Genomic DNA, 15856 nt, shown 5'->3' with positions numbered 1-15856 from the left:
TGTGTATATTCATGGAGTTACTGTGGTGCTGAACAGTAGAGCCTGTATATAGAATAACGATTGGACAAACACTTGTAAGATATGATATGTTTAAAAAATAATGGCTGGGCACTTCTTACAGTGATTCCCTAAGTGCTTTAGTATAAGCAGGTGTGCTATTTTAAACTATATATGTTTGAAAATATAAAACATGTATGCAACAGTTCGTAGAGTTGGGAAGAAGAAGGCAGGAACCGGCGAAGATTTAAAGACTTTAATCCAAATAAATAAACAAACTGAAAGTAATGCGGTAAACCCCTCATGGAGGACTGCCACGCGCACACATAATAAAAGATAAACAAAACACAACGTAAAATCCAGGCCTGGTCCTCTATATTATTCTGTATTTTTAATTTACAATTATTTAATTTAAATATATTTATCCTTCATATATTAGGAAATATATTTTCTTTCCGTAAAGGTGGCTATTATTCTTAGCTAGAGAGTTCATTTTTCAATTTTATTTTAAACTCACAATCAAATGACATACATACATGATAATAAAACCCATTGATTTTACTACAGATATATTAAACAAAGAAAAATGTTATGTAGCAACCATAAAGAAATTTTATACAATTATATACCATACCATTATTCATCTACAATTACAACAAATTCTTGTTGTGGTTATGCATTCATTCAATCAATCAATCCCTTTCCAATGTGTTTGGGAAATGTGATGCATATGCAATGCCTGGCATTGAAGACACATTTAAAAACATTAGTTTGCTTAAAATATTTTCAAGAACTAGAACTTTTCTTTTTATAGGATTCTCAAGTAAGCTTACAATGTGAAAACAAGTTGCTCCTGTTACAATGTCCTGCTGGAGATCTAGTCCTGTGCATGACAATTCATTCACAAAAGCAAGATGTCTCTCATTTGAAAAATTGTCTCCATCTTTATAAAAGAAAAAGAAGTCAATTTGACCATAACATACTTCTTTCCATCATGAAATGTCACAGTGCAATTGTTTCTTCTTTTGGCTCTGACATACTGCTTTGAGGAATAGACAGTTCGGCCTATCTGAACTCTGCTAAATGCCTTCACAACATTACTATGTAAGCTATGTCCTAAAAACCTTTCTAATGTAGACATGTCTGCGCAATCCAGCAAAAGATTGAAGGGAACACCCATTTCTTTCACTCTAAAGGCACCTGTGTTTGAAAAACAAAAATGACTTGTGTCATTTGTCATCTTGGCAATGAAATCAGCAGTGGTATTATCAATTTTGGTGGTTTGAGCAATATTTGGGAGACACTGAATAAGTTTCACTGCATTTACCATTTGTAGAGGAATATTTTGAGTTCCATGAATGAGACGAAGCAAATGTCCATTTTTGTCCTCAAAGTGAAAGCAAGAATGGGTCCACAAAGGTCCAAGAGCTCTAACACTGTCTGCTAAATGAACTAATAAGTGAACATTGGCTGTCAGGTATCTGTCACCATAAAGCTCATTCATCTGAGAACAAAACTTCCACAGAAGTTTCTCAGCGTGATCTATTTGTGCAAAGGTTATGGAATCCAAAAGAAGAATGAACATTGCTTCACTTAGTAGCAGAAAGTGATTGTAGTATAGGTTTGCAAGAATACCTCGAAAAACTAATGGCCCAAAGAACAACAACATACACCGGTACTCTGAAGCTTTATAGTACATTCTGTGGACAGAAACAGAGCGAGGGAAACGTGTTTTAAATGGTGGTTGAATTTCACTCATGCGTTTGTCTACTTCACTAATTGATCTGACCATGCTAAAAGAACAGCGTGAGAATTCTGTGGAAAACCACAAATGCATCAAAAGTCGCATTACACCAAGAAGCACAGAATGCATGTAATCAACACCTGTGCCTAAGATCAAATCAAAGCTATTTACTGTGCTGAGGTATGTGGGACCCTTAACTCCACGCACTATGGTTTCTGAATCAAATGACAACTTGGCATCTTCCACAAATCTCGTATGAGTACGTGCAGGACCCTTTGGATCTTCAGTTTGAAAGGGGAAAGTATGCACATGTCCCCTTTCTCCTGTTTTAATTGTCTTGCCAGGCTGTTCACATTTTAAACATCCAAAATGTCCATTGTACTGAATAGTATTTAACACTAAAGCTTTTGCGGGTAAATCACAAGTACCTGCAATGGTTAATACTCTGCAAATAAAGGGACTATCTGATTCATAAAATTTAACAAGGACTCCATCTCTTTGTATATTATTAAGAGTGTCACACAGCGGTTTAAGGAAAGTCAGCATAGATGGTTTTGACTCACCAAACCAAAGACCTGCAAGAATCATGTTTTCTCTGTTTGTACGCTCAACAAAATTTAGTTCATTTATGATACAATAAAAAGGCCACACTGAGAATTTAGAGGACTTGAAAACAGGAATGCCATCTATGTTCCAGAGTAAGGAAATATTGTGGGAATCACTAAGTAACCCACCACCTGCCAAAAACTTCTGATATACTTGTCCATCATATATATCCTCTACATTGCACTGGCCCTTTTTTTGTCTAATCAATCTAAATTTTAACTTTTCCTCAAAACCTTTTTTTGCGAACAATGCCTTAATTTGAGATTCAATTGGAACTTCAATGAAATATGAAGTTGATACCTCTGCTTCACAGACCTGACACTGGCCGTTATCGCTCTCTACTGACATGTAACAACCGTTGCAATATTTGTGCACAATAAATGAGGGACCTGCATTATCAAAGATTTGTTTGATTTTTTTTAGATTTCCCAGGCACTCTGTTTGATGTTCTACTGGACAATGCAGGGAGATCAATTTGACCAAGTCACTCAGGGCTTTCCCTGTAATTTTGTGTCTATTAGCAAAAGCTAGTATAATGAGAACGCTTTCTGCAGTAGATACAGGAGCATTTTTGTAAAGTGAACAATCACCAGGATGTTCCTTAAATTGAATTTCTGCATCATCATTAAGGTCATTGTCAAATAAAGTGCCATCATTCCAATCAGCATCAATACCATAGTGAATAGGATCAAAATGTTCCACATCACAATCAGTAGTGTACGGAGTGTAGTCTTGTTTTGTATAAAACTCTTCATTAACATTACAAAGTTCAGGTCCGTACATCATAGAAGATCCCTCTGTCTGAGAAATGCCATTGTCCACTCCAAGCACTTCTGCAGAGCAATCATCTGCTCTGTGGATTGACATGTCTCCTAAGGTTGCAGTGTTTTTTTCCTGCAAGAACAAGAACAAACACCAAAGTGTGCAAACTTTCAAAAAACAAACAAACAAACAAACAAAAACAATAAATTCTCACTTTGATGATTTTTCTTCTATATCTTTTCATTTTTGATTGGTCCTTAATTTTCCTTCTCCAACGAGACTGATTAATTGTTATTTGCGCCATCCTTTCTCTTGTGACTCAAGAGTATATACTGTACTACTCAACCAAATAACTTGCTTAAAAAATTTAATCAAACAATACTGTGGCAAGTTTATTTGCACTGCTTCTTTTATAAATTAGCCAAACACATCTGACATTGTTAGCTAAAGTATTTTGCCTCACTTGGCAGTATAGGTGTTGCACTGATTACATCAGGTGTGCAGTTTACCTGTGAGCAATGATTGCCATGAATGTCATGGTGCACTTAAACAAGTAGGAGATGGTTCAAACCATAGATACAAATAACCATAAACACAACATTTATATTGCCCATTGTAAAAACTGGCATTTTACCACCAAGTGTAATGACACTAAACAGTGAGGGAAGCAGAAAGAGAAGGTAAGTAGCCCACAAAGATCTTTTTATTAGGCATAGTTTATGGTACTGAGAATTTGGTCTTATCCACAGAACAGAGATCAGTGTGATGGAGATACCTAAAAGAATCCGTAACCCAATCAAAAAAAGAAAAGTCAGTGAGCCAGTCACTGCCCTACAAAATGAAGAACAAGAAGGTAAATAAGTTTAATAGTTTTGACAGTCAATTGTATTAAAGGCTTCATTTAAATTAAGTCTGTACGTCAATAAGCCTTTGTGTGTCCCTTAGGCTTGCCTTGAACCCATGACTTTTTGAATTGCTGACACTGCCAATTAAGCTATGCTTGCTTACAGTGTTTGGGAAATTTGTGGTGGTTGGTTGTTAAATGTAATGTGCATATGTATTGGGGTTTATTATGAATCAAAAAGCTTCAATGTTGTATTCCTAGTGACTATTTATTGACTTTGGATTTATTCTTACAATTACAGGACTTTATGTTTTTCTAACATTTGAAGATGGATATACTGCAAGAATTTGTAAGACCTGCGACATACTTACAGAAAAGGAGTCGCCAATTACTAGCTTTGAGGGACTCATTCCAGGAGCTCGAGTTCTTGCAAGATGGTCAGACAACAAATTTTATAATGCCACTGTAGATCACATTGGGTTCTGTGACCAAAAGCAGGACCCGAGAAAGGGTGCAAAGAAGGACATAAAAAGAAATTATGCATCTGCTGAATCATTTTATAACCAGAATCGGGTCGCTTCTGCACCAGTTGAACATGGTCCTTCCTCTGCACTAACCCAGCCTCCGTCTCCAGGATTGCCACCAACCCAACATCAATCTGTGCAATTACCATGCTCTGTTAAGCCTTTTAATCCACAGCCCATGACACCATCTGAGTATTGTAATCAAGACCAGCCAGGTTTCTTAGATTTAGATGAACATCAAAGACAAACCATTACACATAATTCAACCCCAAAAGAAACATTTTTGGGGCTTCTGTATAACCCGTCTATACCTCACCCCTCAGCTGAAGTCACAATTCAGGATGACCAGCTTGGGTTAGAGCCTGAGGAGTATGAAGATCCCACAGTCAGATCACAGAATTCTTCCTATGAAAATGAACAATGGGAGCCATGTGAAACATGCAAGCTGGAGGTACAGGCATTACTTAAAGAGAATAAGATGATGAAAGATGTGCTTTCCAGCATGAGTAAGTAAAATGATTGCATGTAAAGGGACATTTCTGATTCATTAATAATTCCTCAACCACTGTAAAAGCTTTTACTCCTACCTTTTTTGTTTCAGATCTTGAACACCTACAGGTACTCAGAGAATTTATAGATAAGATGGAAGACTACATATCACGTGAAAGTGGGGTGCTGATGCCTCAAACCAGACCTGGCCAACAAGAACTTTACCCAGACAGTGGGCTGCTCTTGTCCTCTACCAAACTAGCAGCTATTCACCAAGAGTCAAAGAAGGACTGTCTTCGTCTTTTCCATCTACTGTTTGATCAGTTCTTCACTCATGAAGAATGTTCAAACTCTGTAGCATTTGGAAAGCATGGCAAAGTCCCAGAGGGCAAGACAATTTTGGATAAAAGTAAAGTAAATGGAATACTAAGTAAGTTCCTAAATCCTTTTTATCAAATGTCAACTTCATGTTCCATACATTTAATCTAATGTTTGGTCATGTTATAGGCACAATGGGATTAAAAGTATAGTTACAGTATTTCCCTTGACCAGTTCATGTAACATTTTCCCTTTTTCCCCAATTGTAGCTTATGTCATGAGCTGCGGCAAATGTCATGGATGGAAACCAGTTGAAAAGTCAAAGCTGAAGAAAGCCCTTATAAACAAGTGTCGCATGAGATCAACTTAAATGTTTATGTAATTGTAGTGTTACATGAATGATGTTGTGTCATTTACTGGTATTTTATTTTGCTGTTTCTGTATTTAAGTATCTATATGTAGCTGTGCTGCAGTCTAGAATTTGTTAGTTTTTTTTTTTAAATGCTGCTTATAAAGTGTAAAAAAGAAACTATATATTTTAGTTTGATATTGTAGAAAACTTGTTTCTCTAAGATTAAAATATGTGTCTTTACAGAGATTGCAAAGTATAAACATAACTCATGTGCAGTATCTAACACTATTTAATTTTTTTTTTTTTTATTTGAAGTGCCTTGTAAAAGATTTCCATATTGTATTTTCTTGCCATTGTATTAAGCATGTAAAATGAAACTTGAAACCTACATGAGCAAAGAAAATGTTAACCTCATACTGAGCACAGTAAAAGCAGCCTAACGTCTGAGCAATAAAACTTTCTGCAAGACACTGAAGAGCTCTCCCATCTTCATTTTAATACAGTCTCATGGATGTCTTGTCTTCTCCAAATTTACTTTAGTCTCATTTATGTCTATTTGTATGTTCCCTGGGCAATTTTATGAGGAAAATGTGAAGTCAAATCTGAAACCTAAAGTGGACACTGATGAGAATCACAATCATAAATGCTGAGCTTAGTAAGAGCAATCTCTGAGTGAAAACACTTTCTCTAATTAGTGTTGAAAGAGATTACAGCAAGACAATAAAGAGAGTTTTAGGAGAAACATCTGAGACACTGCTGATACTACAACAGGAGCTAACTAAGAATCTCAATTTAGTCTCAGATATTTCTCATGTCTCAGTTGTGTCTACTCTTATTTCTCCTAATGGATTTTAGGAGAAACATCTGAGACACTGCTGATACTACGACAAGAGCTAACTAAGAATCTCAATTTAGTCTCAGATATTTCTCATGTCTCAGTTGTGTCTACTCTTATTTCTCCTAATGGATTTTAGGAGAAACATCTGAGACACTGCTGATACTACAACAAGAGCTAACTAAGAATCTCAATTTAGTCTCAGATATTTCTCATGTCTCAGTTGTGTCTACTCTTATTTCTCCTAATGGATTTTAGGAGAAACATCTGAGACACTGCTGATACTACAACAAGAGCTAACTAAGAATCTCAATTAAGTCTCAGATATTTCTCATGTCTCAGTTGTGTCTACTCTTATTTCTCCTAATGGATTTTAGGAGAAACATCTGAGACACTGCTGATACTACAACAAGAGCTAACTATGAATCTCAATTAAGTCTCAGATATTTCTCATGTCTCAGTTGTGTCTACTCTTATTTCTCCTAATGGATTTTAGGAGAAACATCTGAGACACTGCTGATACTACAACAAGAGCTAAATAAGAATCTCAATTAAGTCTCAGATATTTCTCATGTCTCAGTTGTGTCTACTCTTATTTCTCCTAATGGATTTTAGGAGAAACATCTGAGACACAGCTGATACTACAACAAGAGCTAACTAAGAATCTCAATTAAGTCTCAGATATTTCTCATGTCTCAGTTGTGTCTACTCTTATTTCTCCTAATGGATTTTAGGAGAAACATCTGAGACACAGCTGATACTACAACAAGAGCTAACTAAGAATCTCAATTAAGTCTCAGATATTTCTCATGTCTCAGTTGTGTCTACTCTTATTTCTCCTAATCGATTTTAGGAGAAACATGGGAAGACAAAGCTGACACCTAATTTAGACAATAAAGAGATAATTCAAGCTTCTCTCACCACAATCTCAGTTTTGACTCTCTTAGACATCTCTCATTTGCGTCTATATTTGTTTCTCCTAAGGAATTTTAGGAGAAACATCTGATAAACAGCTGACACTTAATCAAGAAACATAGGAGAATCACAACTATGTCTCCTGAGCTTAGAAAAAGCAACCAATGAGCAAATAGTTTTTCCTCTGGGTGTGTTTGTGTGTTCTTTTAAGTTCAGTGGCTTTTGGGTAAGACAGTGAGTGACAATAAGAAAGAGGAAAATTAGTCTAAAAATGGAAAGCGAAGAGAAAGAAAATGGGTAAGACAGAAGAAAAAAAGCTGAGGTATTGTATAAGAGGACAAAGGGAGAGGCTGGGATGAAAAAAAGCTAACAAACAAAGAAATAGGTTGATGGAAAACAGAGTTTCAGGACGTCTTTGCTGTTATTACAGAGAGACAGTGATGGAAGCTAAACAAACACAACAACAGAAGCCTCGCATATTAATGCTCTCTAATTCTCCTTCTCCAAATCCCTAATTCATTATCATCAGTCTGGCATCAGTCCCAAATTAAAGTGTTTAGAGGGGGATTGAAGATTTTTAAATGAATTATTCACCTAAAAATGAAAATTATGTCATTGTTTACAAATACACACATATTTTGTGTGTCCATGTAACACAAAAGGAAATATTTATTTATTTTCAATAATATGAAAGCATGCTACCCACAAGTGGTTGTCAGGCACCATGAATAATGACAAAATTAACAATTTCTTTAGATGTGTATGGTATGTCAGTCAGATTTTGTATTTTAAGGTGCAAATGTATATAAATAAGAGTTCCAAAGAGGAAATTCAACATATTAATGTCTAAATAAAAATCTAAAAATGCCAAAAGGTCACGGTTAGGTTTAGATTATAAAAAATATCTTCACTCGATAAGAAATAAGCAACAAATGTATGTGTATTAAAAGAGAGAGAGTGTATTTTAGTGGAGAATGAGGTACTTGGGGTGTTGAAGATCACAAGGTCAGCACTTTTGCTCCTTTCGGGTGTTTTTTTTTTTTCAGCCATTCTAAGATTTCTCAAATTAGATATTCATCACAGCAGAGACATTTAAACAATTTACCTGAAGTGCCGGTGACACGGAAATCGATATCCATGATGTGCAGTTTCTGCAGCATAAACATTTTGCATGATTGGTTTTGTGTGCGTGAGGGGAAAGGAGCAGTACTTCTGTCAGCCGAGGCGGGCTGAGACAGGGGTGTCACGCAGGGCACCTCAGGGCCGGGTAATTTGCCAAATGGCTTTCTCACACTTTTCATGGCCAGATCTCTTCTTTCGCTCAGCAGTCAATATAAATTTTTTGAAGCACCCCAAATGGAACATGTGAGAGACAGGGTCAAAGTCAAAAGACAGAGGAAGGGAGAGTACGAAAGACAGACGGAGATGCTGAGAAAGAGAGGGTTTGAGAAGTGAGTGTGAAAGGTTCTAGACAGGAAACTGCCATTCTCACACTTAAGGTGTGGGATATTGATTTTTCATGCTTAGATGAAAGACATAGTATGTGCTTGTGCATGCTTTCTTCAAAATCCCAGAAAACCCAGTTATGTGTGATTGTAAATCCCTTTGAATGTTCTCAATATCTAAAGATATACAGTGAGCACAATAGTAATTTGGTAACTGGTCTAATAATTAAATATGTAAATATATGGGAAAACAGGACATTGAATATAAGGTAAAATTGACATGACACGTGGCCAAGTATGTTTACCCATAATCAGAATTAGTGCTCTGCATTTAACCCATCCTAAGCACGCACACACACACACACACACACACACACACACACACACAGATCAGTGAGCCATCTATGCTCTGGCGCACAGGGAGCAGTTGGGAGGTTCGGGACCTTGCTCAAGGGCACCTCAGTTGTGATATTGAAGGTGGAGAGAGTGCTGTACATTCACTCTCACCACCTACAATTCCTGCCGGTACGAGACTCGAACCTGCAACCTTTTGATTAAGAGTCCAACTCTGTAACCATTAGGCCATGACTTCCCCCAACCGATCAACTTAAGTTGTACACAAATTAATTTAAAATGTACAGTGTTTCCTTCTCCTATGACCAATCTTGCATTCGCTAATTTTGTCCAATCAAATGCTGCATAGCAGTCCCTCCTGCTGATACCACTTTTGACTAGAAATAGCAAGTAGAAAATGCATGATCATGGTTTTGACATTAAATAAAGTCATGTGCTGTGTCCGAGATCAAATAATTCCGTACTATAAAGCATGGGGAAACAGTATGCCAAAAGAGTAGTATGTCCAAATTCATACTATTAAAAAAAAAGTAATCGAAAAGTACCCGAATGATCTACTATGCCCTGGATCGTGGATTGCGCAGTTGATGGACACTTAACTATCCCAAGAGGCCACGGGAGAGGATTTATGAATGGCAGTGCACTGATGCTTGTAGGTCACGTGACAGAAACAACATGGCGGATGTAGTACGTCTGAATTTCATTCACGCTACTATATTCATAGTATATAGAACATTCTTTTTAATGGTCTCAAAGTAAGTTCAAATTCAAATGTAATACCTCTCAGACTACTCAGACAGTATTCAATTTCGGATGCAGCGTTGACCTTTAAAAATGGGCAAGCCCTTCAACATGTCCCACCAAAACTTTTCAATAGATATTATGTCAACACAGGAAAGAAAACAGTAGCAGTATCATTGGGCTTTTACATTTCTGACTGATGAAGCCTCATTCATGGCTTTCACCTTTTGTACACAGTTGACTGTATGGATCCAACCTGCTCAAATAATGGCATCTGTGTGAATGGGGATTGCCACTGTAAACCAGGCTGGGGTGGACCAAGCTGTGAGCTGCCCAGAGCACAATGCCCAGATCAGTGCCATGGTCATGGTGCTTTTATTCCAGACACAGGCATCTGTAGCTGTGACCCCAATTGGATGGGCCCTGATTGTTCTGTCGGTCAGTCTGCATGTTTGATTGGATCTCAGTAATACAAATGTTTCATTGAATTATTCCTGATTTCTAATGTATGGTATGTAAATAGTGATTGTAGTACCCTATTCTTTTCTCAACAGAGGTTTGCTCAGTCGATTGCGGGACACATGGTGTATGCATGGGTGGCTCGTGTCGATGCGAGGAAGGCTGGACAGGCGCGGCATGTGACCAGCGTGTGTGTAACCCACTATGCGTGAAGCACGGCACCTGTAAAGATGGGAAGTGCGAGTGTGAACAGGGCTGGAACGGAGAACACTGCACCATCGGTAGGCATTCGCCCACCCTTGACCCAGGCACAGACCATTTCCAGTGCATCTGCTCTGCCTCTATTGCTTTCATGAACATTATATAGAGTCCTTCCTTTTTTCTGTGCTTCAAGCTTTACATGAGAGGGACCTGTTTTTGGATCATCCTTGTTGGTCCTGGGGCAACAATATTATTAACCAGTCAGATATTAGGGAAAGGTGTTAGAGATGAGTTTAGGGTCTAGAGCAGTGTTATTATTATTGCTCTCTTTGGGCCTAAATTATGGTTTGGGCCAGGAGTGTCCAAACTCAGTCCTGGAGGACCACTGACCTGCAGAGTTCAGCTCCAACCTACCTCAACACTGCTGCCTTGAAGTTTCTACTATGCCTTGTAAGACCTTGATTAGCTGGTACAGTGACTGAGTGCCATTGTCCTGTAGTTAAACTTTACAGGACAGTGGCCCTCCAGGAGCAGGATTGGACACCCTTGGTTTAGGCAATGGCTTCTTAAGGACCAGCAAAGATTGATCCAAGAACATGACCTACATGCATGCAGCTCATGGATTTAGGGGAACAACAGAAGTTTATACTGGTGGTTCTAATGATTTTTCTCTTGACTGATCCATAAGGATGGGATATACAGTACAATTCTCTAAAACTACTAATATTAAGGCCTTGTCTCAAATACTGCCCAAAATGCTGTCCACAATTTGACAATATATATGCAGAGGGATTGTAATCTACTGTAGAGTCCACAAAAGTATATTTACAGACATTTAATGAGGCTCAGCGGTGGGATGAAATTACAATGAGATGATATTAAATTATTTAAATAACTGAAATCATATTTTCACTGAATCATTCATTCAATGGATTTGTTCGAACGGCTGATTAATTCAGGAGTGAAGCAAGTGATTGTGTCTTTATGAATGGGTAATTGATTCATTGATTCACTAGATTTGTTTATAAAATGCATGTTCATGAATAAATGAAAAACATATGACTTTGTTTTAAAATATTTTTGTTGACGAAATAGAGCAAAATCAGGCATTGTAGTCAGTTCATGTAAGTTTCTCAATATTAACTTATTGTTTATTAAACTGTTGCATTAAATCAATATCATATTTGGAAACTCCCTTAATAATCATTAAAAGCTGCCACTCACCTTAGTTCATTGTGATCTCACAAAGTTCCTTTATAGTCAACAAAGTTCTCTACACTGATTTACATTTACATTGTTATAATGAGAAGATTCGTGTGCTTGCATAACTCAGCACTGAACAAAATGCCTTAGTTTTGAGAGGTGAGTGTTTCAAGGAATCAACAAATATGTATGTGATACATTACTCAATGCTGTAAAATCATGTTGCGAGTAGAAAGCTTTGAAGCCCCCCTGAGGTCAAACACAAATATGCTGATTGGGGCAGTTGCACTGGTGCTCCTATATACTTTTTCATAGTCGCACGCAGTAGTAGACTGTTCCTCTGTCTGGTGTTGGACTGAGAACAGACTAAGTTGAGTTTGAACATGCCTCACACAGTGGAGGCAGATGTGTGGGCTGCTGGGTAATGAACAGTCCTTGTGGAGTAGCAGTGACTGATAAAAGGTAAAAGCGTCTTCACCTTGATAAGTCACACCCCTTTTTTTCTTGACTTCATTCTCTCAAAAATAGACTCTTATCATCTGTGGATATGTGTGTGCATATTTGTCTGTCACTCCAAAGATGACATGAGCGACAAAGACTGAAAGTGCTTTGCCTTTAATCCTTCTCCCCATTGTACGCCACAACAGGAAGTCTGCCAGCTTATTGTCATCAAATTCTTTCTGTAGGCTAAAAAAGCCTTGTAAATGGCTTCCATTTTCAGTTTCCATTTTGATTTCTCAAAATTCTTCTGTTTTTAACTGATTCAAATGCAACACATGTATTCATTTGTCTTCTTATGACACATTTTTGTTCCCTCTGAATGTCCTCTCTGATGCAGACTTTTGGGATGGGAGTATTGAAGGTATTGTACCTCGTCGTACTGTGACTAGTGCTACAGTAGCTGCTAGTCTGGTCGTGAGCAACCCACCTCTGATAGCTTGGCTCCGTAACGACTGTGTGCTTCTGTTTGTAGAGTAGCCGTGGTGGAGTAGAATGTTGTGTAGGTTTATAGTGCTAGTCTGTGTTCTTCAGCATCTGTGTTATTATTCTTGTTGCCAGATGATAATAATATAGCTGTAATCATCTGTTTTACACCTTGTTGCTTTTTAAATGTCCGTCTCCAACAGCATTAACTGAGCTACAGTACAAAAGTCTCCATTGAAAATTCAATTCTTCAGAATGTGGGGTATATTAAAATTAAATTAAATGTATGCATTTAGCAGACACTTTTATCCAAAGCGATTTACAGTGCATTCAGGCTATCAATTTTTACCTATCATGTGTTCCCCAGAAATTGAACCCCCATTACAGTAGTGGTGTTACACTCAATTTCTGGAGGGCCAGAGCCCTGCAGAGTTTAGATTCAACCCTAATTAAACACACCTTATCCAACTACTCAAGTCTTTTAGGATTATTTGAATACAAACCCCTTGTCCAAATACCCACACTTGCTGTCTTCGCACTTGACCACTTGACTGCTTGTATGATGTATTTCCTGTATTTGGTCCAAGTATTCAAGTGAGCATGAATACCACAAGTGTGTGTAGAACTTTTCATTACCTGATGGGACACATTGTAGTGTAAAAATGCAAATATTTACAGAGCTTTATTTTTATTTTCAATACTTTAATTTAAAATTTCTTAATGTCTGTTCAGAAGTCTTTATAACAGATGACAATTAAATTTTGTGGTGCTTTTGATTAAGTAATAAAATGCAGTTGCAAATGTTGTACAAAATAACTATCACTATACCACTACTCATTTGCACCAATAAAATGTATAACTCTTTGTTTTACTACCAAATTCCATTTAATATCTAACTATTACTAATTTTTAACATACATTGGGAAAGTTTCCGTGACCTCTCGCAAGATCTCTGAAAAAAAGTCTCAAAATGTATTTCTACAACATGATGCATGATGGGATACATTAAGCCTTGAATACCGCTTTGGATCGTGTTGATTTAGTGTGAGTGAAGGGCACTTCACTTTGGTGTTTTTAAAACCTGGTACACTCTTGTGCACTTACTTCCTGTTGTGTGCACACGCTCTTAAGTGGCCAAGACCCCAAGTGTGGGTATATGGACAACGGGCTGGTACATTGTGTGTTGGAACAAAACTTTGCAGGGCTCCAGTCCTCCAGGAATTGAGTTTGATTGTCCATGTTAGTAGTTAGTTAGCAGACATCGTAAATGTATACCAAACTTATCCCCAGTAACCTAGTTAAGTTGTTGATTGAGCCAGTCTTATAAGTCTATGAGGTCTGCCAGTCAAGAGCAACAACCTGAAAAGAATCTTGCAGAGCCAGTTAGATCTTATAACATGTTTCTAACTAGCTATAATCCTCTTGGGTATTAAGCTTTGGTACCACAACAGCAGCACACTTTTGCAATGCACTGGCTATGCAAATGAGTTTGCATACTTGAATGTTTGTTTATGAGTCCTCCAGTAGCCTAAAAAAGGTAGGATTTAATTCTGCATTTTTGAAGCATAAAATGGCACCGTTAACATGTTAAAGGACCAGTTTCCCTGGAGCAACATGAGGTTAAGAGCCTAGCTCAAGAGAACAATAGTGATGGCTTCTTAAAGCAGTTGGAACTGACAAACTTTGAGTTTATAGACTTGGGCTGGAACCATTACGGTACACCACCCCCTACAACTTTTAAAGGAGCAGAGCTGGGTCAACTACATGACTCTAAGCATAATGGGAATGCTTGCATTTAAGTAGACTGCAGTTTCAACTAGAAGCAGAGCAGCACTTATCAGGACACACTAGCTCCTAGCAGTCTGTTTGAGTCTGCCTTTGTTTGCACAGAACAGCGACGCATCCTACACTTCTTCAAGTCTGCTTCAGACAAAAGTGCTAACTTACGGAAGGTACTGCAGAGTGGAGAAAAAGATTGAGTAGATTTTGCTCTGCCTGAGGGATGTAGATCACCTTTCCGAGTAAAGGGATCGGGAGGGAGTGGATCCTAAGATAAGTGTGAAATTTCATGAGCTATTGGTGCAGAGTTGGTCAGGAGCAGTGAGCAACATTTTTGCTGTGCATATTTCAGCACACAGGGTGCAGGACCACAGGAGGCATGGTAATGACTTTGTCTCAGTGCCTGCCTGAGTTCCAACTCATGGGATGAATACTAATGGAGAGGCAGAAGTGTGTGTGCTTTTCTGAGAAGGGGAGTGCTGTGTGTTTGCAGGGAGAGCAGGATAACAAGGAGTCTAATGCAGGGCCCACAGTGATCACCTAAATGTACATGCATCATTGGACAGGAGCAAGTCTGGCAGAAGAGCTAGAGACAATAGTATATATAGTTTATATTCATATCTCTAATGGCGGAAATGATAGTAGTTGAATGACCACTTGAGACATTGAGTTTATATGAGGGGGTAAGTGGAAGTGAGTTGCACAAACACACGATTGGCTCATGGGTGGAAACCACGCCCACACGCATGCAAGACAAATGCATTCCAGTTTTACCTGCACATCTGGATATTATTTTAAGGAATGGTAGTTGTTAACGTTGCAGTGCACATTTCTGCACCATTTTTTAAAGCAAAAATGAATTGCAGAAAAAAGTTTGACTGTTAAGATGAAAGTTTCCAAACAGATTTTGCAAACACTTAAGGCCTCTGTGAGAACTTGTTCAGCGTGCACAGGACATTACCTCATCTCCGCTAAAGTCCAGAAACCATTAGAGTGAAAATTTTCAACTTTCACTATTCTCATGATGAAGTTTAGGATATTTGACTTTGTGGTACTACATGGAACACTGTAGGCAAGGAAAATCCGGACAAAGGGTATTTTATGCAGTAGGTGCTTACTCCCTGTGGGACTTTATTTGTCTCTTCCTAAGGCAAATTTGGAGGATTTATGAATCTAACCTTTTATTTTATAACCTTTAAAGGCAAGAGGACTGCAGGCCAGTGGATGGGAAAGTTAGGTGGAGGACTAGATTTCTCTTCCAAACGTTCTTTCTCTGTAATATCCCTTCCATCCTTTAAAAGATTTATTTTTCCTTCCTTCCTTCCTTCCTTCCTTCCTTCCTTTCTTTCTTTGCCTGCAATTCA

The 15856-nt window shown here is 37.9% G+C and overlaps 2 protein-coding genes across 2 annotated transcripts in view; both read left to right on the top strand.

The window, feature by feature from the left end:
• LOC128027289 (teneurin-2) overlaps positions 1–15856 on the top strand; it is a 410843-nt gene that overhangs the window by 371875 nt on the left and 23112 nt on the right. Inside the window, exons 14-15 of the mRNA XM_052614746.1 lie at positions 10164–10364; positions 10481–10666. Of these exons, the coding sequence (XP_052470706.1) occupies positions 10164–10364; positions 10481–10666 (387 nt within the window). The remainder of the gene's footprint in view (positions 1–10163; positions 10365–10480; positions 10667–15856) is intronic.
• Positions 2969–6380, top strand: LOC128027294 (uncharacterized). The gene is made up of 4 exons (XM_052614756.1): positions 2969–3962; positions 4255–4983; positions 5079–5396; positions 5554–6380. The coding sequence occupies exons 1-4, from the start codon at positions 3875–3877 to the stop codon at positions 5652–5654; spliced, it is 1236 nt and encodes a 411-aa protein (XP_052470716.1). The 5' UTR covers positions 2969–3874; the 3' UTR covers positions 5655–6380.

Source organism: Carassius gibelio, chromosome A14 (genome assembly GCF_023724105.1).
Source record: "Carassius gibelio isolate Cgi1373 ecotype wild population from Czech Republic chromosome A14, carGib1.2-hapl.c, whole genome shotgun sequence".
NCBI classification, from domain to species: Eukaryota; Metazoa; Chordata; class Actinopteri; order Cypriniformes; family Cyprinidae; genus Carassius; species Carassius gibelio.
Note: the sequence above shows the minus strand (reverse complement) of the source record. Positions and strands in the feature narration are given on the sequence as shown.

What these genes read in the sequence shown, in the direction of transcription:
- LOC128027294 (XM_052614756.1), top strand. Translation starts at nt 3,875, where the DNA reads ATGGAGATACCTAAAAGAATCCGTAACCCAATCAAAAAAAGAAAAGTC. An exon ending in AGATGTGCTTTCCAGCATGA is followed by an intron (nt 4,984 to 5,078) that starts GTAAGTAAAATG and finishes TTTTTGTTTCAG; the next exon opens with ATCTTGAACACCTACAGGTA. An exon ending in TAAAGTAAATGGAATACTAA is followed by an intron (nt 5,397 to 5,553) that starts GTAAGTTCCTAA and finishes CCCCAATTGTAG; the next exon opens with CTTATGTCATGAGCTGCGGC.